General features: G+C 47.6%; 1 protein-coding gene across 2 annotated transcripts in view; it reads right to left on the reverse strand.

The window, feature by feature from the left end:
- The window catches only part of Dop1b (DOP1 leucine zipper like protein B), a 79,826-nt gene that overhangs the window by 24,361 nt on the left and 29,906 nt on the right, over positions 1 to 25,559 (reverse strand). For both annotated transcript variants that reach the window (XR_007210953.1, XM_048346246.1), the window contains exons 7-18: positions 23,808 to 23,917; positions 23,101 to 23,215; positions 20,882 to 21,002; positions 19,570 to 19,689; positions 17,912 to 18,014; positions 16,143 to 16,334; positions 11,155 to 11,839; positions 9,372 to 9,643; positions 7,640 to 7,792; positions 6,334 to 6,434; positions 5,247 to 5,437; positions 169 to 1,798 (exon numbers count right to left, since the gene is read on the reverse strand). Coding sequence is in view for 1 of the 2 variants with exons in the window: in XM_048346246.1 (XP_048202203.1) it covers positions 169 to 1,798; positions 5,247 to 5,437; positions 6,334 to 6,434; positions 7,640 to 7,792; positions 9,372 to 9,643; positions 11,155 to 11,839; positions 16,143 to 16,334; positions 17,912 to 18,014; positions 19,570 to 19,689; positions 20,882 to 21,002; positions 23,101 to 23,215; positions 23,808 to 23,917 (3,793 nt within the window). In the remaining variant the exon portion in view is untranslated. The remainder of the gene's footprint in view (positions 1 to 168; positions 1,799 to 5,246; positions 5,438 to 6,333; positions 6,435 to 7,639; positions 7,793 to 9,371; positions 9,644 to 11,154; positions 11,840 to 16,142; positions 16,335 to 17,911; positions 18,015 to 19,569; positions 19,690 to 20,881; positions 21,003 to 23,100; positions 23,216 to 23,807; positions 23,918 to 25,559) is intronic.

A 25,559-nucleotide genomic window follows, 5' to 3' on the forward strand; every position in this document is an offset into this window, starting at 1 on the left:
TGGAGTGACTGACTCACGCAGAGACCCTGCGTGTGGAATGACAACACCTGGCCAGGCTTCTGAGGAGGCTGAGTTGTCCTCCAACTAGCACCCCACGTCCAGCCAAATGGCCATCCACTACAAAAACACTCACGGAAACCAGGCAATGCCTCCACGCCTTCAACATACCTGACGGACAGCTTCACAGCTTCACATTCATACTGCTTGACCAGCTCGTCCAAGTTTTTGCAAATCTGGACGACAAAGGGTGTCACGGTCCAGCCCAGAGACTTCCCAAAGTACGGCAAGGAATGCGTGACCAGGCTCACCCAGGCAGGGTGCATGCCGTAGCCGTAGGCGGGCTGCAGGCCCCTCACCACCGCAGAGACCAGGAGGCCCTGGGAGGTGAGGGGGTGGGGCTGCACATACTGCATGGCGCCGATGGCCTGCTGGAAGTTCAGGGCCTTTTGCCACTCTCGGGATAGGGCTGGCTGGCCGTCAGCCTCCTCCTGGACCTGGCCCAGGTGGTGCTCCAGGACAATGAGCGCCTGCAGGAGCTTGAGCAGCTCGATCTGCAGTGGGTGCTCGCTCCAGATCTGGTCCTGCCCCAAGTTGATGAGGTTCTCTTCAAACAGACTGTCCTCCAGCAGGGCGCGGGTGCGGTCCGCCATGGCCAGGCCGTAGCGCTTCTGGCTTGTGTACATGGACGCCGAGAGCGAGAGCAGGACGAACTCCTGCACCTTGCACCTCTGCAGCAGGCTGTGGATGAACTGCACGTTCTTCCCCTCGGCGGACTTGGCCACCGCCACCAGCTGCGTCATGACTCGAATGAGGACCTCGACGCTCTTCACCTGCACGTCCCGGTTGCCGAGAAGGTCGCGGTGGCACACCTTCAAGTAGCAAGGGTAGTAGGAGCGCAGGAAGCTCAGGCAGAGGTAGGTGAGGAGCTCGATCAGCAGGGAGTGGGGGCACACATTGGGGGCTTGGGTCTGGAGCTTTCCATAGAAACTCTGCCCCACGAGGGCCTCCTGGTGGCGCGCGAGAAGGTTGGAGATGAGGTTGAGGTGCGCGGTGGAGCTGGTATCCATGCTGGTTCTGGACACGGCCTCGATGAACTCCTTTGGGTTGGTCTTGAGCACGGCCTCCAGCACGGAGAAGGCGTACAGAACCCGGCGGGAGTCGTAGGGCTGCAGGTAGAGCAGGATGTGCTTAAACAAGGCCTCAAGCGTCTCCTGCCTCTCCTTCTGCTGCTTCAGCAGCCGAGACGTGGTGAGGGCCTGGAGCTCCAAGTCTGCCTCCTCGTCACTCGAGAAAGACTCCGAGGCCTGGGTCTTGTCCGAGTCCACTCTCACCAGGCCCAGCTTGGCATTGGACTTGAAGTTTTCCGAGTGGAAGGCTGCCAGCAAGGCCGAGCGCTTGGGGTGTGCCCGGCCCCCCACGGGGAGGGGCGCGCAGCAGTTCTCCTCGTGGCTCAGCTCCTGTGGGTCGTGGGAAGGGGAGGAGAAGGTGGACGTGTTCTCGCTGTCAGTGTGGCCAGAGCTCGTGTCTGCTGACTCAGTGTGCTCGCTGCTGTCCGCGGTGCCCGAGGCCGTTCTCTCTGGAAGGTCCATGTAGTAGGGCAGGTCCTCCTCATTCATCTCACTTCTTGGTGGGCACTTCTCTGGTTCCTTCTCCACTTCGGCCCAAATGGCTTCTCGATCTACCGTGGTGAGCTGGCTTAGAGGGAGGGGTTCTTCGGAACCGCTTTCCGGGAGCTCAGGCACCCCCGAAGCCTCTTTATAAGGGGGTTTCTTCCGGTTAAACCAACGATGCAAGTCCTCTGGGAAGCACAAAATGACAACTGATTTCAGAACAGAGAGGCTAACAATGATGAATGTGCTGTCTTAAAGCGAGGCAGAACAACCAGTATCAATAAAATTCCCACGTGAAACCAACCAGTCTAGTTACATGAGGACAGAAGGGAGAGACACAAGAAAATGAGTTGGCATTGGAGAATGCTCAAGGCATTGGGCCATTCAGTTATGTTCTCACAGAACTGCTAAGTTACCACAACGCTTTTATGGGAAGCAATTACAAAGTATTTATGATTTTGTTCCAGGAATTCCCTTTCTAGAAATGTATCCCACAGAAATGCCAGCGAAAGGTCTCACAGCAATGAAGATGAAATGTGTGTGAAGACAAACTACTGAGTGATAAGAGGAGCATGCAGGACCCGCTGAGAAGAGGGAACAGCAGACAGTGTGGACGAGACAGTGTCTGTCTAACCTGCAGGTGGCGCCACCGCAGACTTCCACCCATGCTTCCAATTCCTCCTTAACCAACTTGTAACAAGAAGCACATGGACACTTCTGTAGCCAGAATCTACACAGCCCTCTTACATACTCAGCTCTCTGTGGTGAAAGCCAAAAGTCTTTGGCATTTCCAAATGCTGTCTACCTGTAGCTTTTAACAAATTCATGCCATGGGGGCTGGGGATATGGCCTAGTGGCAAGAGAGCTTGTCTCGTATACATGAGGCCCTGGGTTCGATTCCCCAGCACCACATATACAGAAAACGGCCAGAAGTGGCACTGTGGCTCAAGTGGCAGAGTGCTAGCCTTGAGCAAAAAGAATCTAGGGACAGTGCTCAGGCCCTGAGTCCAAGGCCCAGGATTGGCCAAAAAAAAACAACCAAATTCATGCCATGAAAACTGAGCAAGAGTTCATAAAATGAAGGGAAATAATAAGATATTAGAAACAATGGCCTGCTTGAGGTTATTATATTTTAACATTTTGCAAATAGATTGCTGCAGGATGGCAGGAGAGGAAGGGGTAAGCAGCACACCTTGTTTCTTCCAGAGAAAGAAAATGGCAGAGCAAGGAAGTCCTCTCCTATTAGAAGGGTCTAAGACAGCTCTGTTAGTGGACAGAAAACAGGTTAGAGGAAGAACTAAGGTGGGGATGAGACTTTCTAAACCTAAAAAGCCCCTATGAAGCCCCAAGTTTTTTCTAAAAAAGAAATGTACTCAATACCTGTCTTATGTAACTGTAACACCTCCGTACATCACCTTTGTAATAAAAATTAAAATTAAAAAATAAAAGCAGGTACAGGGCTGGGAATGTGGCTTAGTGTAGAGTGCTTGTCTAGCATACATGAAGCCCTGGGTTCAATTCTTCAATACCACATAAACAGAAAGAAAAAAAAAAAGTGGTGTTGTGGCTCAAATGGTAGAGTGCTAGCCTTGAGCTCAGGGACAGTGCCCAGGCACTGAGTTTAAGCCCAGGGCTGGCAACAACAACAACAACAAAAACCCAGGCACAAATACTACACATGAAGAAAAAAAGGCTTGAAAAAAGGCTTGGGGCTTGAACTCAGAGCCTCTAGCTTGCACTTGGCTTTTCCTGTTCATGGCTGGCACTTTAACCCTTGCACCCATTCCTCTAGTTCCAGCATTTTGCTGGTTAATTGGGAGATAAGATTTTTGGACTCTTCTGCCTGTGCTAGTTTCAAACCATGTTCCTCTAAATCCTAGCCTCCTGACAAGTTAAGGTTATAGATATGAGTCATTAGCACCTAGCTAAGAATCCTTATTTTTAATCAAAACATGGACTGAATAAAAATAGTCAACAAATAATCGTCATACTTTTATGGGGTACAATGTATTGTTTTAATATGTATACATTATGAGCTGGGCATAGTGGCTAATATCTATAATCCTAGCTACTCAGGCTGAGATTAGCAATTCAGTCCTAGACTAGGCAAACTGTCTTAAAGATACCAATTCAATCAACAAAAAGCTGCACCCGGTGGCATGCAACTACTACTAGCTATTTGGAAAGTACAAACAGGAGAATCCCAGGTTATCCCAGGAAAGAGGCCCTATTTGAAGAATTATGAAAGCATAACAGGTTAGAGTGTGAAAACCAAGGGAAAGTGTAGCACCGCCCGCCCCCAGCTCCTAAAAACAATAGGGCTTGTAAAAATTCACTGTCTTAGACTTTACGCTTAGGTTCTATAACTCCATGCTAGAGGGCTGCACCCCCACCGGTGAGACTAGTTCCTTGTAGTTTGACATTTAAAAATATATATAGCCCTTGTTCCTCTCTGTATCTAGGTAGCAACCATAGTAGCAGATACAGAAATGCCATGGCAACTGGTCAAGTTGGTCCACTTATGGTTGAGTACTGGATTGTTTAAGCCCGCTCATGTTTGCTCAGTTGATATTAGGAGAAGATGGTAACAATTGTTAAAATGAAGTTGATATTAGGTCAGCCTGACCACATTTCTGTAAATGGCGTGCTTAACCCATTTGTGACTTGCTCTGCCCCTGCGTTGACCCCTTGCGTCTGTGCTACGTGACCACCTGCGGTAGAATGCATAGCTTCTACCTCTAAAATCCCAGCCCTGCGGTGGCTCACTGCTGTTCTTTACCATCCCCATGGTGCAGAGCAGACGCTGTGCACAGCTAAATAAAGACTCCTAGCCCGACAGACTGAGTGCTGGTGACTTTCACGTCCTGGGTGTGAGTACTAGGTGATCAGAGATGTGGATCAGGTGGTAGAGAGCCTGTCCAGCAAGCTTGAGGGCCGGAGGAGTTTAAATCCCAGTACCACTAAAGAAAAAGTATGTATTATCAAGTCATTCATTCAAACTAACGTATCTCCCCTCATCACTCTCTGGTAGTGAGGATGGGTAAAACTTATTCCCACAGCGGTAGAGAAAAGAATATGGGTGGGAGGAGGAAGGGCAGACAGCCAAAGGTGGGAGATTTAGCTGGATGAGAGGATTACGTTTTAGTGATCTACTGCACAGTATGGTAACCACAGTTAATAAGAAAATACATTTTGGGTGGGAATATAGCTTAGCGGTAGAGTGCTTGCCTAGCATGCATGAAGCCCTGGGTTCCATTCCTCAGCACCACACACACAGAAAAAGCAGCAGTGGGACTGTGGCTCAAGTGGCAGAGTGCTAGCCTTGAGCAAAAGGAAGCCAGGGACAGTGCTCAGGCCCTGAGTTCAAGTCCAGGACTGGCAAAAAAAAAAAAAAAAGAAAATACTTTTCAAATTTTCCTTCTTTTGGAACAAAACTCTCCTGGTTTCTTTAGTGGAAACCACAATCCACTAGCAAGCAGTTCTACATGCTAATTCCTGTGGTCCTTAAAATTTCACAGTACCCACAGTTGACAAGGCCTTCTCAGGCCATCTGGATACAGCAAGACAAGACTGCCAGGTGGGTCTGATCCCCAGAACTACGGCCACAGCGGCTGGGGACCCCAAGTCGCAGCTCACCAGCTGAGTTCTCCTGTTTCAGGCAGTGGATGGAAGTCCTCTGGGTTTTGGGCTGGAGCAGCAGCAGCAGCACAGGTTCAAGGATGCGTGCCACGTCTCCGAGGGAGAGCGCACGCACCAGCCAGCACTGGGCGGCAGCACTGATGGCGCCGTCCGTGCAGGCCAGGCTGTCCAGGACAACAAACAAGGACCTGTATGGGGAAGACACCACCGAGTCCAGCTCTGCCAGTCCTGTGTGCCAGGCATGGTGGCTGACAGACACCATGGAAACCCAGATACACACACACACACACACACACACACACACACACATACACACACACACAGAATGTACCTCGTCATCTTAGACTTCTAAACACAGCAGGGCAAGAGGGTCTTGTAGGGTCTACCCCAAGGAAGGCTCCCTGCAGATGCTCCTCCCCCAACCTGTAATCTCTGCCCAGTACCTGAGTTCCCTAGGTAACTGGCCCTATTGGAGGCAGTTACCTCCCCCTTCTCTGAAATCCACTTGGCCACACCCTCTGCCCCTGCCCTAGATAGGCATGGCCCTCAGGTGCTTCAACGGGTGGTTCAGTGGAGCCCTCTCAGGGGTGGATCTTCCAGGTCTCAACTTCCGGTTTCTTGTTACGATTGTGGAGGAAATCCCAGGCTTTACTGTGAAATGCCTAGGCTCCATGCTGGCCCTGAATCTCTCTTAGGCTGTGGTGCCTGGCCTCACAGTTGGTTTGAGAGATGGGGAGCTACGTGAAATCAACAAAGCAGAATAGAATGTTTCTGCCATAACTCGCACGTCAGGCATGGGCTGCTGCGGAGCAAGTGTGCACCACCATGCAGCCAGCCGCAGGGGAGCTGCGGGGCTTCCGCCTCTCCCTCCACATATACAGAGCTCCACGGCTGATGCAAGCATGCGCTCATCTGCACTCCCCCCCCTCCGCCCCCGCCAGTGAAGAACATTCCTGATGTGTCCTCCCATGCTTTGGGACGTGCATGTGCAATGGCAGGTCGTGGGCACGTGGGAAGCTGTGCTCACGTGACCCAGCCTCCCGCATGGACCAGGAACTCGTGGATCCAACGAGGAGGCGCTCACCGATCGAAGGAGCGGTTGTGGGAGGTGACGCGACTGTTCTGGATCTCCCTTGTCAGGTGCCAGATCACGGAAAATCGAAACAGGGCCTCCAGCCTTGTTCCCTTGATTAGGAAAGGCACAGGTGTGAGAAACCAGGTTTCCTCATGCTGCTTTCAGTCACAGTGAGCCCGCTTAAATAACAAATGAGTGCTGTTGGCACCATACCCAGCACTCTCACTGTCTTTGACAGTAAAAGGCACACGGAAGACTCAGCTTTGGTCTGTGTCTAGGGTCACCAGAGGACTGTGGTCTAAGGAAAAGCAGAGCGTTGTTTGGAAGTGCCAGGCCCATAGCCAGAAAGAACAAGGTGGCACCAGGGCAATCAAGTCCTGTCAGTAATTGTTCCAGTCCTGGGGGCTTGAACTCATGGTCTGGGTACTGTTCCCTGAGATTCTTTTTCTCAAGGCTAGTGCTCTAACACTTGAGCCATAGCACCATTTCTGGCTTTTTCTGATTGGTTTTATTGGAGATAAAAGTCTCAGACTTTCCTGCTCAGGCTGGCTTCAAACCAGGGTCCTCAGATCTGTTTCCAAAGTAGCTAGGATTACAGGTGTGAGCCACCAGGGCCCAGGAAACTCTCAGTAAATTTTTTTTGTTTTGTTTGTTAGTCATGGGGCTTGAACTCAGGGCTTAGGGGCAGTCCCTGAGCTTTTTTCCTCAAGGCTAGTGCCCTACCACTTTGAGCCACAGTGCCACTTCCGGTTTTCTGGTGGTTAACTGGAGATAAGAGTCTCATCAATTCTCCTGCCTGGACTGGCATCTAACTGCTATCCTCAGAGCTGGGCCTCTTAAGTAGCTAGGATTAAAGGCATGAGCCACTGACACCTGGCGCTCAATGCTTTTTTTTAAATTAATTTTATTTTCTGTTTATGTGGTACCAAGGAATCAAACCCAGGGCTTCATGCACGCTAGCCACATTCCTGGCACGCTGGGTACATTTTTAAAGGGACAATAGAGACAACACATGTTTAACAACGGCTTGCTTTCCAGTACCCGTGGAAACCCTGGAAGTCCTGACTTGGAGTTGGGTGGGTTTCTCAAGGAGCTTTCACACACACACACACAAACATGTTTTTAGGACTCTAAAGGGAGAGGCTTGAGCTCTCAGAAATCTTCCAGACTTGACGTTCTTGAACACTTCAGCTCATGAATGAGGATGTCCACTGAGCCCGAGAGACTATGGCTGGGTATGGCCAAGTCTCCCTGGGATCTATGAAGTGGGGCCGCCCCAGCCTTCTGCAATGGTGGATACAGGTGGAAGACTTACCTTGTCAGGGTCCAGGAGGGCATGGCAGATGATGTCCTCGCAGACGCTGGCTGTGGGGGCCAGGCAGTGCAGCCTGTAGAACAGCTCTACGCAGGTGATGTGGTGCTCCCGGCTCTCCTTGTTCAGCTGATTCCAAAGCACATGAGCCACCCTCTGCGAGGAAAAGCGGGCAGGGCCATGGGGGCACAAGTGAGACCATTGCTCCTGTCTTCCCCTCCATAAAGACATCTCATCAATAGAAAAGCCCAAAGCTGGGCGCCAATGGCTCATGCCTGCAATCCTAGCTACTCAGGAGGCTGAGATCTGAGGATCATGGTTCAAAGCCAAGGTGGGCTTTCAAGAAAGTCTGTGAAATTCCTATCTCCAATTAACCACCAAAAAGCTGGAACAGAGCTGTGGTTCACATAGTAGAGCTCTAGCTTTGAGCAAAAAAAACCTCAAGGACAGTGCCCTGGTTCTGAGTTCAAGCCCTAAGACTGCCATACAGAAAAAGTTGAGACTTCATGAAGAACATACCTCACCTCCCTACAAGAAGAAAAATGCTGCCCATTTTATTCTATACTTTTATATACCATTTCAAAAATCCACAGACCAAATTCTTCTTTTTAATTCCCTGGGCCTACAGTGCAATTCTGCCCAACATTCTGATCTATACAGGGCTCAGAGAAGAGCTGGCCAACTCCCGCTGCTTGCAGGACCTTTTGTCCTGGTTCCAAGTTCTGCAGACTCAATAGCTACATGGCGACTGAATCTAGCAGGAAGGGAAGAGGAGAGCATGGCGTCAGGGAATAACAAACAGGAACCCATCTCACAGAACTGAGACTGGGCAGGACTGACTGTGCACAGCCCCATGGATCCTCTCCCAAGTAACACAACCGTAACTGGCAGCAGTAATCAAATGTCCACAACCATTTCGAGCCTTTGGAAGTGATCTTGACGGCATTCAAGAAACAATGAAACACGCATTTAAGAAAACCTAGTCAGGTGTAGTGGTTCTCAGCTGTAATCCCAGCACGGAAATGGAGGGTTGTAAATTCAAAGCCACTCTGCGTTGCAAGGCCCTATCTCTATTTCTAAAAAAAAGGAAAGGGAAAGGGAAACTAAATTATGGTAAAGCAGCAAAACCTGTGGCACTGGAGCCCTAAACCTCTCCATGTCCATGTGCTGCCCCAACTCAGCCTGGTGGAATGTGATTGCCCACTGTGGAGGTGATAAAGATGCTTGGGTGCTCTCTTCCCCCAGCTTCCAGTCAAGGGCTCTGACGTGCTCCTGGGCAGGCCACCAGTGTGTGCTGTCCCACCCCTCTGTGCAACAGAGGATCCAGCCGGGGGTGGGGGTGGGGGTGGGTGGTGTGTGTGTGTGTGTGTGTGTCTGTGTGTGTGTCTGTGTGTGTGTGTGTGTGTCTCCCTGCCTCTGCAAAGCCCCCACTTACATACAGAGGTCCACTTAGGCACCACAAGCCAAAAATACTGAGGCCTTAATTGCCCTCTCTGTAGTTTGCTGACAGGGTGAAAGTGACATACAAGGAAAGGAATGCTGAGAAAACCGGACACCAATTCCTTGGCTCAGGGCAGAGACTGTGACAGAAACCAGGACGCACAGACCAGGCATTGTTGGGTCTCAAGCAAACCCTCCGATGGCCACTGGATTGGCACCGTCCCCATCCCGATCAGTAAGCCTCGTGTTAGTGACAGCCTTAACCCCTTGTGCCCCTCCTCCCTGTGCAAAATACCTGGTAGAAGTCTGTCTTCTCTGCGATGACTTTCAATATTCCTGGAGCAATGGGAGGGACCGTCACCATCTGCAGCTTGCCGAAAAATGGATTGTGTCCGGAGCTTTTGTATCGCTTCATCTTGTCTTCGATAACAAGAGCGAGGGACTGAGAATGGTTTATTACTTCCAGCAGAGTGGAGATGGCCACGTTCTGCAAGTAGCAATCCATCACACAGCAGCAAATGGTCATAAGGGATTTCAGCCACAATGGAAAGCTGGAATCGCTGGCTCCTGGGAAGGAGGCCAGCCACAGAAGACCAAAAAAAAATAGGCAAAAACCAACAGGTGAGAATGGTTTCCCAATTCACAGGCTCTATAACACCCTACATTGGGGGAAGTAACTTCAGAGTCCCAGTGGGCAGTAGTGTGCTAAATGGTGGTGGTGGTGACACTTGTGATACTGTGGTCATCAGTGTGGCCCTATTCCAGGGTGACAGTATCCTTATGAAAGGAAGGTGTCACATGAAGATAGACACTGGAGTGACACACAGAAAGGAAGGCTGTATACTGTTGGCCACCACCAGGAGCTCGGAGGCTGTGAGGAGGGCTTCTAGCTAGAGTCTCAGAGAGCGTATGGCCTTGCTGACAGCTTGAATTTGGATTTCTGGCTTCTAGAACCAGGAGATAGTAAGTTTCTGAAGTTTAAGTCCCTCAGCTTGTGCTCATCTGTTATATAGCAGCTATGGCAAACTAGTTTCTAAATCTTTTTTTTTTTGGCAAGTCCTGGGGCTTGGACTCAGGGCCTGAGCACTGTCCCTGGCTTCTTCCCGCTCAAGGCTAGCACTCTGCCACCTGAGCCACAGCACCACTTCTGGCCGTTTTCCATATATGTGGTGCTGGGGAATCGAACCAAGAGCTTCATGTGTAGGAGGCAAGCGCTCTTGCCACTAGGACATGTTCCCAGCCCTAGTTTCTAAATCTTGAACAACAAGAATCATGAAACAGTCTGCTTTTCTCCATTTCCTGGAATTCATTTCAGGAAATATTGTTTTGTATGAGTTGAGGCATATAAGTATTGGGCCTTTGTGATGAACCCATCTATTTACTTGGCAGTATTGAGCACCTTTAGTATGCTAGATCTTCTGATGTCCTAGCCATTACCAAGTTATTGTATTCTAACACACACATCAAAAACATATACAACTTCAATCTCCAGCACCAAACATCCACGGAACACAACTAATTACAAAATGACCGAAGAAACAAACAGCCCATATAAACTAAGTATCACTTATTTTTAAAAGATTTGTACCAGATGCCGGTAGCTCACACTTGTAATCCTGGCTACTCAGGAGGCTGAGCTCTGAGGAATGTGATTCGAAGCCAGCGAGGGCAGGTGAGTCTGTGGGACTCCAATTAACCATCAGAAAACCCTAAGTGGAGCTCAGACTCAAAGTGGTAGAGCCTCGAGTGAATAAAAGCTCAGGGATAGCACCCAGGTCCTGAGTTGAAGTTCTATGACCAAAAAACCCCAAGAAGCCAGGACGCACAGACCAGGCATTCTTAGATCTCAAGCAAACCCTCCAACGTCCGCTGGACTGGCACAGTCCTTGTCCGTTATCCAAAATGCTCCAGGATCATATGTCAATGCGCAAAGAGATTTAGACTTGTGAGCGTTTCAGATTCTGGGTTGGGGTGAACTACCTGCAGTCCCATCCTGGCCAACCCGAGCTAGCCTGTGAATATCAATGGCCTCAGTATCAGGATTCACAACAACCGACTTGGCGGGGCTGCCCTCTCACCTGGAGGCTGGAAGAGCGTGTCACAGAGCTGTTCAGTCTCCTCCTCGGACAGGTAGACAGGAAACGTGGCACAGTCCAGCAGCAGGTGGCAGGCGGCGGCGAAGGCCTCCCTGCAGTCCTCCTTGGAGCCCCCCAGTTTGATGACTACCTGGTCAACATCCCATTCTGCTCCCACTTTTCTGCCAGGGCTACTGGGCACAGACGATGGTGACTCTGAATTCTTCGTCTTAAATGGAGACCCACGCACGGTGAACAAGTCTGAAAGAATCTGTTTGAACTGGGGCACAGTGATGGGCTTAGCCTCCCAGGAGTTCTTCCTGGCAGAGCTGTCATCCTCTGTGCTCTGGGTCCTGCCCTTGTCCCTCCTCCCTGCAGGTTCTGCAGACCCGCTTTCTTCTCCAGACACTGTCGGTGGGGCTGCAAAAATGTGCTTGCTGGCAAAGTTGGCGATGAGCTGCTGGATGCAAAGAAATGTCCTTTGCATCCCCCCGCCCTTCTTCCAAACATCGTCTCTTTCAGGAGACACTCGAGGCACCCTCAGATGCTCGGAGAGCTCTGGCGACGAGGCGCTGAGCCCAATGCCACTGTCCTCAGACTTCAGCGGAGGAAAGGAGGCGGCATCATCCCCCGCCACGATGGCCTTTGTGTCCAAAATGATATCGCCATCCTCACCTTTTACTGGACTCTGAAAAAAAAATTTAAAAACTGTACTGTGCATTTCCTAAAACCAAGGGATTCAAGAACCGGTTCAAGTGGGCAAATGAAGACTTGCAATTCCGGAAGAGAATGCCCTGGAAAAGGGCATCGTCCAGTGAAGTAGGCTGGTGAAGTGGAGACCAGACGGGGCGGAGGACCCAGGAGGCAGCTGGGACACCACCCGCTTTTATGGACACCTGATCTCTCAGCCTGTTTTGTCTTTTTTTTTTTTTTTTTTTTTTGCTTGAACTCAGGGCCTGACCACTGTCCCTGGCTTCTTTCCCCCCCCCTTCTTTTTTTTTTTTTATTAGTTAACAAATTTTTTTGACACAATGTTGTGCAGAAGGGGTACAATTACATAATAGGCAGTGTGTACATTTCTTGTGATATCTTACACCCTGTTTTTCTTTCCCTCCCCTAGGTCAGGTAGACATATATACAATACACAGTGTATCAAAAACATATACAGTAGCCACGTGGCCTATGCCAAAGGAAATTCACTTAGGACTTTAAATGTAACATCAACAATAGAGTTTGCTTATCCTTGTCTTACATGAACGTACATACATAGCTTTTGAGCTATTGTGATCCACTGAGAGGTCAATTTTTGACCTTTATATGTTGAGTAGTTGTTTGGTTTTAGTTACATAATGTAGGGTCACTGACCCAAACCTGTGGGAAATACCATTTGACAACAAGTTTTTGGTTTCGCAGACCTGGTCTCTACTGTCTCCCCCTCCCCCAACCTTAACAGTCATATATCAAGGAGATCATGCCCCTTGTTTTCTGTGTCCTAGGCTTGTCTCGCTCAACATTATTTGTTCAAGTTCTGACCATTTCCCTGCAAATAACACTATTTCACCATTCCTAATCGCTATGTAGTATTCCATTGTACATAGGTACCATATTTTTTTGATCCACTCATCTGTGAAGGGGAATCTGAGTTGTTTCCATATTTTGGCTATTGTGAATTGTGCCACAATAAACATGGAAATACAGATGTCTTTTTGATATCCTGAGGCCTGTTGTTCAGGATAGATGCCTAGGAGTGGTATGGCTGGGTCATAGGGTATGTCTATGTTGAGCTTTTTGAGGAACCTCCATACTGTTCTCCAAAGTGGCTGTACTAATTTGCACTTCCACCAACAACAGAGAAGGGTTCCTCTTTCCCTGCACCCCCTCCAGCATTTGTTGTTGCCCAAGTTCAGAGTATAGGCCATTCTAACTGGGGTGAGGTGGTATCTCAAGGTTGTTTTTATTTGCATTTCCTTTACTGCCCTGGCTTCTTTTTGCTCAAGGCTAACACTCTACCATTTGAGCCACAGTGCCACCTAGCTTTTTCTATATATGTGGTGCTGAGGAATCGAACCCAGGGCTTCATGTATGCAAGGCGAGCACTCTACCACTAGGCCACATTCCCAGCCCACCTTATTGTTGTAATTGTTACTATAAAGGTGATGCACAGAGGAGTTATAGTTATATAAGTAATGAGTACATTTCTTTTTGGACAATGTCACCCCTTCCCTCTCTCTCTCCCAGTTTGTTTTGTCTTATTTACTGAGACTCTTCAGGGCTCAAATTAGCTGTTTAAAATGTGTTTCTGACAAATGTAAAAGTGTGAGGGGGAAACTGGGTTGATGTCTGAATAAAGACATAAAAATACTAAAGTAAGAGCTGGGTGTTGGTGGCTCATGTCTATAATCTTAGCTACTCAGGCTGAAATCTGAGGACTGCAGTTCAAAGCCAGCTTTGGCAGACAAATCCTAAGACTGCTGTCTCAAATTAACCAGAAAAAAGCTAGAATTGGAAGTGTGGCTCGAGTGGGAGGGTACAGACAATGGTATAAAAAAGCTGAGCAGAGGTGTGAGGCTCTGAGTTCAAGCTCAGTACTCACCCACCCACCCAACACATAAAAGAAGTAAAATAACTAGAAAGCTAGAGCAAAATTCAAACACAGACTGAATATCTCCAATCTGAAAACTCAGAGGCCAAACTGCTCCAAATCCAAATATTTTAAACACTAGATACAATGCCACACGTGGAAGATTCTACACCGGACTTCCTGTGGTGTGTCTAATGAGTGAAAATACAGGAGCATAAACATACTGTGGAAAATTGCTTCCAGGTTCTGTGGTAAATGTGCAAGAAATATGCACTGATTTTATGTTTAAATTCAGGTCCTATTTCCTATGGCCTCTCATTGTCAATATACAAATATTCCAAACTCTGAAAAAATAAAATGCGAAATACTTCAGATCCTAAGCATTTTGGACATGGGGTACTTAGCTACATTTGAGATATATGTACACACATATGTACGCACATGTACACACAATACTTCAACTGTTAAAAGGATCATTTTCTTTTCCAGTAGTTTCTTAGGTAATATTATATTAAATCTGAAACTAATATTTATTCTACTCTATTCCCTCAGAAGAAGAAGGAGGAAGCATGAACATACTGTGTGTGTGTGTGTGTGTGTGTGTGTGTGTGTGTCTTTTACATAGTTAGAGTCTCATGGCCTTTCCTGCCTGGGCTGAAACCATGATTCTCAGATCTCAGCCTCCTGAGTAGCTAGGAGACAATAATCATGAGGCACTAGCACCAAAATTTATTTTGTTTTTGTTTTTTCCAGTCCTGGGGCTTGGGACTCAGGGCCCCAGCACTGTCTCTGGCTTCTTTTTGCTCAAGGCTCTACCACTTGAGCCACAGTGCGACTTCTGGCCTTTTCTGTATATGTGGTGCTGAGGAACTGAACCCAGGGCTTCATGCATGCTAGGCAAGTACTCTACTGCTAAGCCACATTCCTAGCCCCCAAAATTCATATTTATAAGCTATAACTACCTAACTCTTTTTTTGCCAGTCCTGGGGCTTGGACTCAGGGCCTGAGCACTGTCCCTGGCTTCTTTTTGCTCAAGGCTAGCACTCTACCTCTTGAGCCACAGCCCCACTTCCAGCTTTTTCTGTGTCTGTGGTGCTGAGGAATCGAACCCAGGGCTTCGTGCATGCTAAGTGAGCACTCTACCACTAAGCCACATTCCCAGCCCAAATACTGAACTCTTACATCCCAAATTCTTCCTTTATCTCTGAACACTGACACGCCCCCCCCCACTCCCCATGCAGCAATCTTCCAGACACACCTCTCTCATTGCACCAAGCTGATTTTCAGGGGAAAGCTGTCAAACTCCTAAATGTAACAGTAAATAAGAGTAATTTAAGGAACACGGACTTATCACTGTCCCTCTTTGGGAAGATAGTCTGTCTGACGGCGTACACCTGACCTTCCAAGCAGGCCTGACCCACTGCCCAGAGCTTCTCCTTCAGAGACACTGTGAGGCTGTGGGGTGCAAAATGGTTTAATGGTGAAAGACTGAAAAGATCTTACGTACTGTCAGTAGAAGAACAGTTAAATAATAAGTCCACAGTATAGACTACTCTGTAAAGACTAAAAAAGAAAAGACTTTTATCTATACTGCTATGCAAAGCTGTCCCTAAAATGCTGTTTGAATAAAAACCAAAGTGAGTGGTAAAACAATGACTTAGGGATTGAACTGTGTCTCCTAAAGACGCTGATGCCCTAAACTCCGGTACCAGGAATGTGACCTTATTTGGAAATAAGATATCGGCAGATGATCAAGTTAAGACAGACACCTTAGAGTGGGCCTAAATCCAACAAGCCTTATGTCCCTGAGAAAGGAGATTTGGCAACAGAGACAGACAGGCACCCAGGGAAACAACCGGGGAACAGCAGACGCAGATGGGTGGGGTATCCACAAGCTGAGGACACACGAGGCAGCTGGCAAGGCAGCCGGAGCTCCCAGAGGCCTGGAGCAGGTTCTTCACGCATGGCGCCCTCAGAAGGACCAACCCTGGCCAGTGCCTGGTTATCACACCCTGGCTTCCAGAACTGTGAGAAAATTCATTTCTGTTGCTGAGCCCTTTGGGAGGGCAGCCCTGGCAACTCAGCCCTCTACGCCTGCTGCATGGCTTCCAATCGCCCAGGTCATGTGCATACAAACCCATACTCAGAGGTCTGGAAGGAGAGCGACAATAAATGGCCACGGACGAGGGTCATCAGCTGTATCTAGCCACTAGCTGTAGGGGAGACGGTGAAATGAAGAGGGTTCACTACACCAAACCCTAAACGTTCAAGCACTTTAGAAGTACACTAGACACATGGTTGATACATGTTCTCCTGTATGATGCAATCCTGATGGTGCTTAGCCTGCCCCCCTCCCCCCAGCCAGGACAGAAGTCATGAGAACGAACACACCTGTTCTGGGGGCACATACCGAGCTGCCGCTGGGGGTCTCCGTGTCTAGGTAGGAGGGTGGCATCTGGACTTTGCTGAGCACCTTGAAACATGTCTTCAAGGCATGCGTGAGCTCGGGCAAGCTTAAGGCCTCCACCTGCTCAGCTAGCGGCTGCACCAGGCAGCCCAGCACCTGCGGGAGGTACTGGGTTTGTACCTCAGAGTAGAGCTCCTGCAAGACACAGCACAGTTAGCACACGCTGCTGGCTCCGAGTGGGGAAAATGGAATCTTACAGCCTATGTTTCAGGTTAATTCCTAAGCCAGGAAAGACACAGGATTTTCTTTGGCTCTGGAGAAATCAAGCAGATGTTCCTCTCCAAGTGGTTCTACCCTACAGGGGGAAAATTACAGAACTGCCACCTATATTTCTGTATGAATAAAATTAAGAGTTGGGGATGGCGGTGTGTTCACCTATAATCTCAGCACTCTGGAGACTAATGCAGTAAGATCGGGCTACACAGGGAGATCCTATCTCAACACAACAACAACAAAAATATTAGTGTCCATCAAGAAAATTAATCAGCTGAGTAATTTTAAGTAGAAAGTGTATTTGTCCTCACCCCTAAATAACTGTAGTATCACTTCACCATGTGGATCTCCTCTGCTCACACCACTTACACCAGAAGGTATAATCCACTTTAAATAGGACAGCAAAAATATAAGAGGCCTGGGGCAGACAGCTCATTGCTAGAATAAGTACACAGTGTGAAAGAGGACTTGTGTTCCATCTCCAGAATGAAAAAGGCAAAAGAGCCGTCATCCAGCTACTCTAGAAGCAGAGACGGGAGAATCACAGTTGGGAGGACAGCGTGAAAAAAATCAGCAAGATCTTACCTCAAAAAAAAAAAAAAAAGATACTCTCTCAGCAAAACAACACAATACAACCAGTCAGTGGAAAATTTTATTGATTTACTGATTGTGACTGCAGTACCAGGGGTAAAACCCAGAACTTGGCACATGCTAGGCAATGACTCTACCACTGAGCTACATCTCTAACCCTTGGCTAAGGGTTCATCTTCTATGGAGAGGAGATTTATTCTAGTACACGGTACAGAAATCCTTACATATGTATACAGAGACATGCGCAGAAGAACAGAATTTTAAGGAAGGCCTTCTAAAACACTGAAAAAGGAAAGCAGGGGACGGCACGGTGATGCCGGCCTGTGACCCAAGGCACTCCAGAGGCTGAGGGAGGAGGATCATGATCGGAGCCCGGCCGAGGCGAAAGCACAGCACCTTATCTCAAAAAACAAACTCAAGGCAGAAAGATGGACACAGCTCGAGTGGTAGAGAGAACACCTGCGTGGTAAACACAAAGGTCCTGAGTTCAATCTCAAGTAACACACGCACACATTAAAAAGAGACAACAAGAAAAAGGCTGGGAATGGGGCTTCGTGGTAGGGTGCTTGCAAAGTCTTGGGATCGATTCCACACTACCACATTAACAGAAAAGCCTGGAAATGGTGCTGTGGCTCAAATGGTTCAGATCTAGTCCTGAACAAAAGCAAAAAGCAGCTCAAGGACAGGGTTCAGGTCCTGAGTTCAAGCCCCATGACTGGAGAAAAAAAAAGGGGGGAAAAAAAAGCACAATGGCTACCTGATCTACAGCAAAACAAACACAAATCTGTGTTGTGTGTTTAGGTAAAGCCCCTGCTCAGTAAATCTGGGTGTAGGGAACAGGCCAACAGCACCAAGGAGACTGCCGCAGGAGCACGCACTGAGCCGCTGCTTCCCAGCGCAGTACCCACCAAGGGAATAACGTCCAGGAGGAACACGAGGAGGGTGCAGAGCTCCGAGACCGTGGGGGGAGGGCTGACGGCTGTCCCAATGGTGTCACTCTGCTCCACTGGTCTATACGAACCACAGAAAGAAAAGGAAATTAATCCTTTCTTCTATAATATGCTCAAACTTGGGTTTATTTGTCTGAGGTAGGAACTCGCTAGACAGCCCATGTTAAGCCCCTAGCCTGATAGCATACGAACTTTCAGCGGACAATACAGGCTCACGGACACACACCTGTTATAATAGTGCAGCATCCTATTCCGGGAAGGACAGACACTAACTCCAGGACAGGGATGAACTCTGGGAGGAAGGGCCGTTGGCAAGGTGGAAAGTGCTCTATATGGGGAGCATCGGGTTTTTTTTTTTCTTCTTTTGCTTACCAAAGCATACTATAACTTCAGTATCACATGTTCTTGCTGTTGCCTGCAGATACACTGCACAAACTAATGCAGCACAGCAGCAAAGCCCTTTAGGCCTAGTGCTGGGGGAGGCAGAAAAGCCTCAAGGAGCACCTGGGAAGGGAGACTCCAAAGTCAGGCTACGATCAAGTTGCTGTGCAAGGCTGGACAGGAATTACTTCTTGTCTCTAGGCTCTAGCTTTCTTACACATCAAAAGTATGATAACCGAGAATTAAAGTCAGGCTTTGCAGCCCAGGGCACACCCAGGTGTTTAGAGGGGAACCGTTGATTACAGCAGCTACAGGCTTGTGGAAGATAGGGAGAAGACGAGGCTGCAGTGCAGATTAACAAGAAGGAAGGTCTACAGCACGTCCTGCAGGACGCAGGAGGCTGCCCTGTTCTCCAGGAAAGAAAATGCAAGGGAAAGACCGCTTGCAGGAAGCCGGCTCCCTGAGCAAGCCCCTGAGCCCAGCCCTGAGTTGTGCAATTCGCTACAGATTAACAGGGACAGCAAAGCTGATTACAGTAGCTTAAATCATTAATGCTCTGATCTGACCAGTTACACACTAATTTCAGTAATAATTTAAGAAGATGCAAGAATTCAAAACTCCCCACTCAGAGACACCAGACAGAGCTGTGTTAAGTTCACTAGGCTTCTTAAGAGAACCGCATGGTGGGGCTGACTTAATGAGCCTAACTGGAAAACACAGAGGGCTTTCTAGAGCTAGACTTTAATAAATAACAGACACAGGATAATGAGGCAAAGATGATGTGAACATCTTATTGCATATGTTCTTTGTTGTATTAAAATCAGATGCAAATTCTTTCCAATTCTGTTTCAGCTGCACTTCCAAGCATAGGAGAGACCACTGGCTTCAGCTGCTTAAGTATAATTGGCAACCGCCCCTCCCCCTGCTTTTTTGTGCTGATCCTGGGGCTTGAACTTAGGGCCTAGGCACTGTCCCAACTTTTTCACTCAAGGTTGGTTCTCTACCACTTGAGCCACATCTCTACTTCTAGCTTTTTGCTGATTAATTGGAGTTAAGAGTCTCACAGACTTGCCTGCCCAGGCTGGCTTCGAACCATGATCCTTAGATCTCAGCCTCCTGAGTAGCTAGGATAACAGGCATGAGCCATCAATACCAGTGATAATTGGGCCCTTTCAACCAACTACAGAATAGTCACACCTGCTCTCCTTTCCCAAGCGTGCCCATCCTCAACTTACCTGAAGCATGCCTCAAAACACCTTGTCATATAATCCCAGATGAAGTCGGTGCTCAAGGATGAGATGAGCAGATTCACCGTCTTCACGATCTCAGAGGCATTTCTGTTTTCTTTGATTGTACTGTAAGACAAATCAATATGCCTAAAAAATCCCTGAGTTACAAAAACACTGTCTGGAAGTCTGTAGCTCATTTTAGCATTTACAACTTACTTCTAGAGATGCTAACAAGCTAGAGATAAAAATATCACTCTTATTTGCATAATGCCACATTAAACAATATTTATACTGATGCTGTCTCCTGGAAATAAGTGTAAGAGTTACTGTAAGAAAATTTGGTATAGAAAACAGCTTTAGCCCAACTATAGGGAATTCAGATGCTCTCTTTAGTGGAATAACATGGCACAACAACCACTTGATCGAAAAATTTAGGTCAAATTCAGGGCCTTACACATGCTAGGCAATCACTCTACTACTGAGGTATACCACTTTTTCAGGCCTTAGCCGAAAACAAAACAAAATCTGAAAAACAAAAAAATCTCTTTTGGCAGTACTGGCATTTGAACACTTGCTACCAAGTGATCTACCACTGAGCTAGACCTCTAGCTCCTTTTTGTGCAGGCTATTTTTGCAAGATTGAGAGACTCTTCTCTCCAATCAACCAAAAACAGCCACAAGTAGAGGTGAGGGTCAAGTGGTAGGGTGCCACTTGGGCAAAAAAAGTTAAGCAAAGTCAGGTACCAGTGGCTCTTGCCTGTAATCTTAGCTACTCAGAGGCTGAGATCTAAGGATTGTGGTTCAAAGCCAGCCCAGGAAGAGGGCTAGAGATAAGGGTTTCTAGTTAACCACCACCAAGCCAGAAGCGGTGCTAGTCTTGAGCCAAAATAAAAAGCTCAAGGATAGGGGCTGGGAATATGGCCTAGTGGTAGAGTGCTTGCCTCCCATACATGAAGGTCTGGGTTTGATTCCTCAGCATCACATAAACAGAAAAAGCCGGAAGTGGTGCTGTGGCTCAAGAGGTAGAGTGCTAGCCTTGAGCAAAAAGAAGCCAGGGACAGTGCTCAGGCCCTGAGTCCAAACCCAGGACTGGCAAAAAAAAAAAAAAAGAGCACAAGGATAGTGCCTAGGCCCTGAGTTCAAGCCTCAAAATCAACACACACACAAAGTAAGCAAGAACACAGGACCCTGAGTTCAAACCTCACTGGCAGGGACTGTGTGTGTGTGTGTGTGTGTGTGTGTGTGTGTGTGTGTGAACAAAAACAACTGTGGCAACAAGGGAAGCCTGTGACATCAAGAGGCCACCTCCACATCATACCTTAGCAGCAGATTCCCACTCTGAGTGTAGCTAAGTTTAAGGTCGGAGCCAAGGGCATCTCTACAGTAAGCATAAAAGGCTCTGATGACTTCGAGAAACAAATGCTCAACCACCTGAGGCCCTGAAATAAAAGGAAAATGGTCAGAGGAGGGCTAACAGTCCACTGTAAAATCAACCCAAGACACTCATGACACACACATAGATAGAGTACCTTATAATGCAGCATTTTATGCGCTCTAAGTACACAGAAACATACATCTGTGATAATGAAAACTTTAGCTAGAGAAGAACTTTCAGGAAAATGGCCCCTGCTTCTGCAGAGCTATGTGCTAAGACGCTTGCTGGCATTTCTGACCTCGGAGTGGCCCTGTGACCAGAGACCACGTGGCACACGGGCGACTGAGGGTCAGAGAGGTCAAGCCAGTGAACCTGGATGCTATGTGTTCAGTGAGGACCTGCTGGGCCAGGCATACGTACTACTCTACAGAAAAGCGTGCGTACACACAAGGGCACTGTCCTTACGCTCAGGTTTTTCATGATGGACGAGAACACAAAAGTAGGAACCCCAAACTCGAAAAGATCACGAAGACCTACAAAGAAGCACCAGCTTTGTGTGTGTGTGTGTGGGGGGGGGGGGTCCTAGCTGGTCAGGCAGCGTGGGGGCAGGGCGGTCCTGAGGCACACACCCAGTGCCAGGAGGCTGGGGGACAGCTCTTTACCCACACACCCGGCGGGGACGAATATGAACATGCCCCCACCATCGCTGTGCATAAAGCAACCAGCAGATTCATGTCCTCTTTCCTTCCTGGAACGCTGGGGATGAAATCTGAGCAAGCATTCTACCCTGAGTTAAATTCCCAGCCTCTGTAGTCACCTCCTCCTTTTGTTTTTCTTTTGGTACTGGGAATTGAACTCATGACTTGGGTTTGCTAGGCAGATACCCTACCACTTGATCCCAAGTCCCCAGCTCCTTTTTCCATTGGTTATCTTTTTCAGATAGGATCTTGCTTTTGTGCCCAGGCTGTCCAGAGCCTCCATCTTCCCGCTTCTGCTTTCCCCATGGGGGATGACAATTACACGTCACTCTGCCCAGCTATTGTGCTACCACCCCCCCACCCCCCCACCCCCGCCAAGCTGGAATGACAGGAATGTGTCACCATGCACAGCCATGTAGGCTGAGATCCAGTCTTGAGATCTTCCTTTTGCTTGGCTGGCTTCTAACTGTGACCCTTTGATCTCAACCTCCCAAGTGGCTGAGATGATAGTCTTGAGCCACTGTACCTAGCTTTAATCTCCTATTTTATACTTTTCACAAAATCAAAACATATGGCTTTAAGAACGCTAGTCTCATGATAAACCTCATGTGTATTTTATAGCGGTAGAGGGGTGAGTAGGATCAAAGTATCTTATATGCATGTATAACAAGAGGATAATGAAACCCATTAAAACTGTAGAACAAAAGACAGGAAAATGGGGAGAAAGAGTAATATAGGGGATAAATATGATCAATATACACATGCCTGTGTATTGTATACATACAATAAACTCATTCACATGATAGTACATACTAATATTTTTTTCATCAGTCCTGTGGCTTGAACTCTGGGCCTGGGCACTGTCCTTGAGCTCTTCAGCTCAAAGCTAGCGCTCTGCCACTTGAGCCACAGCACTACTTCCAGTTTTCTGGTGACTAATTGGAGGTAAGAGTCTCACAAACTTTTTTGCTTCGGCTGGCTTTGAATCATGATCCTCAGATCTCAGCCTCCTGAGTAGCTAGGATTACAGGTGTGAGCCACCATTGCCTGGCTACTATTTTTCTTTTTGGCCAGGCCTGTCTTTGATCTTCCTACTTGTGCCTCTAAATGATAGGGAAACAAGTATTACAGGCAAGTGCCACTACACCCAGGCAAAGGGGAAATTAGTTGTTTTTAATTGTGTGTGTTTGCTTTTTTAAATTGGGGCTGGGGATCAAATCCCAGGCCTTGTGTATACTAGGGAAGCACTCTTCACAGAACACAACCCAAACTATTTTAAGCAAAACCTTAAGGCGGTTTCAGATATAAAAACTGAACCCCATGACTGTACAATTTCACAATTCCAAGCAAGTGAATTACGGCTGTCAGAGTGACACGTGACTATATCTCACTGTGTCTCAATCCCCTGGAATCAGATCCCATGTGTCTGGCCACCCTAACAGGCAGTGGCCTCTCTCACCCTACCGATTTCCGGCTTGTCCAGCAGACTGACGAGGATGCGGAAAGGCTTCAGATATGCATGATGACGCTCCTCCGCGTCAGCGTCTAAGAACTTCTGGTGCAGAATCATACCCAGACTCTAGTTGTTCAAAAAGGCACACGTTACGATATTGCATAGGATGACGTACGACATTATCAGTTGTCCCAATTATAGAACACTGGAAGAGAGCCACCTGGCCCACCACAACACTGCAGCTCTCCAAACCCTCTGAAGATGGTGATGAGGGGGCTGGAGGCGTGACTCAAATGGTAGAGTACCTAATACTGGGGGGGGGGGGGGGGAGCCAGGCAACCTGTAAACCCGGCTACTTGGAAGTTAGACATTGGGGGGATCTTGATTTGAAGTCAGCCCAGGCAAAAAAAAAAAAAGTGTTTGTGAGACTCCATCTTGACCAATGTCTTGCATGCAAGCCACGGGGAGAAACACAGTGGCCAGGTCTCATGGCATATGCTACACAGCCCAGCTACACAGGGAAGCTCAAATAGGAGGATCACCGTCCAGGCTGGCCCGGGCATGAAGAAAACCTCCATCTTGAAAACAGCCAGCACAAAAGGGGCACGGCAGGGTGACTGAATTGATAGAGCACCTGCTTAGTAAGCACAAGTACTGCCAAAAAACCCCCAAAAAAATTCATGATGAGGAATGACCTGAATAGGATTATCGACTTTACCTCAACTAAGAGATCCTTGGAGTATTTTTCAAACAAATAAGAAGACTGATCTTCAAAAGAACTTGAGATTTCAGATTCTGGCACAATGGTATTCCCTTTAATGTCTGAACCTACAAAAGAACAAACATGGTAAGCTGCTAAGAGATCTGTGCTGTTAGAGGACACTGTGCTGCGTAAAATTCTCATGGTCTGATTGTGTTTGTGTGTGTGGGTGTGTGGGTGTGTGCACGTGCGCGTGCGCGCAAATACATAATACATAAATATACATACACATATTGTAAACCCGAGTTAAGTATATAAGTTATGAATAATATGAATTTACTTATAGGAACAAAACCCAGATTTCTCACACAGAATTTTCTTCTTTTTTGTGCTGGTCAAGGGGTTTGAACTCAGGTCCTGGGCACTGTCCCTGAGCTATTTTTGCTCAAGGCTAGGACTCTACAACTTGAGCCACAGTTCCTCTTCTAACCCCCTCCCCCCCTTTTTCAGTTGTGTGACTTGAACTCAGCGCCTGGGTGCTGTCTCTGAGCTTTTGTGCTTGAGGCTAGTGCTCTACCACTTTGAGCCACAGCTCTACTTCTGCTTTTGGGGGGGTTGTTAAGAAGATAAGAGTCTTTCCTGTCTAGGCTGGCTTGAGACTACACTCCTCTGATCTCAGCCTCCTGAGTAGCTAGGTTTACACATGAGCCACCAGCATTCTGCTGTCACACAGATTTCCGAATTAAGTCCTTTCTCCCTAACACTTCAGAAAGTTCAGGCTCTCTTCAAATCCATGGCTGTGTGCGAAGGAGCAAAAACAGCTCCCGTTTTGGGGATGTGGAGAGGGACAAAAGTAGGGTCACTTCTGAGTCTCCCAGAAGCCCAGGTTCTCCTGGGGAAGGTTTCCTGAGATGGTACCAAATCATTTGTCTTGGTTGCCTGATTTAGGACTCCTCTGGCTTTCATGCAGAACATTAGCAATTTTCTTTTGCACTGAACATCAGCTATTTAGTCTTTAGCTTAACCCATATAAAGCAAATTTGGGGAGTCTAAGAAAGGTATATAACATAGTTAAACATTATATGCAAATATTTAATACTGAATATCTTAATATATGCAAAGTGCTACATTTTTTTCAGTATTTTTCAATGCACAAATGAAAGATAAAGTAGCAGTCTGGTAGCACACACCTGTAATCTTAGCTCCACTTCCGGCTCTTTGGATATTTAATTGGAGATCACAGTCTCACGAACTTTCCAGCCTGGGCTGTCTTCAAACTTTACTATTGAGCTATGCCTCAGCTCTTCCTAAATTCTGTTTTGAGACAGGGCTTCGCCACATAGCCTAGGCTGTCCTGGAACACTTGGTCCTCCTGCCTCAGTCTTCTCAATGCTAGGATTACAGGAGGGCTCCACCATGCCTGGCTTTAGAACAGACTTCTAATTGAATACCATTTAGCTACAATTTTTTACTTCTATCTTTTCGGATGGAGTTCAGCTGACTTTCACTGTTTTTATGAGGTTTGAGGGTTGTGAATTTAGGGCCTTGTGCTTGTTGGAGCCATGCCCCCAGCTTCCAGATGGCATTTTTTAAAAAATCGCATTTACTTCTCTTTTTTAACTAGTTCAAAATAAGGTGTTTTTTTTTTAAATTGTAGTTAATCATCTTACAAAGGAGTTGCCATTTCACAAAGCAGATTATGAATACAATGCACCTTGATCAATGCCACCCTTTTAACATTCTCACCCCCCCCAAAAAAGAGGAAATTTT

This window comes from Perognathus longimembris, chromosome 5 (genome assembly GCF_023159225.1).
Source record: "Perognathus longimembris pacificus isolate PPM17 chromosome 5, ASM2315922v1, whole genome shotgun sequence".
In the NCBI taxonomy this organism is placed as follows: Eukaryota; Metazoa; Chordata; class Mammalia; order Rodentia; family Heteromyidae; genus Perognathus; species Perognathus longimembris.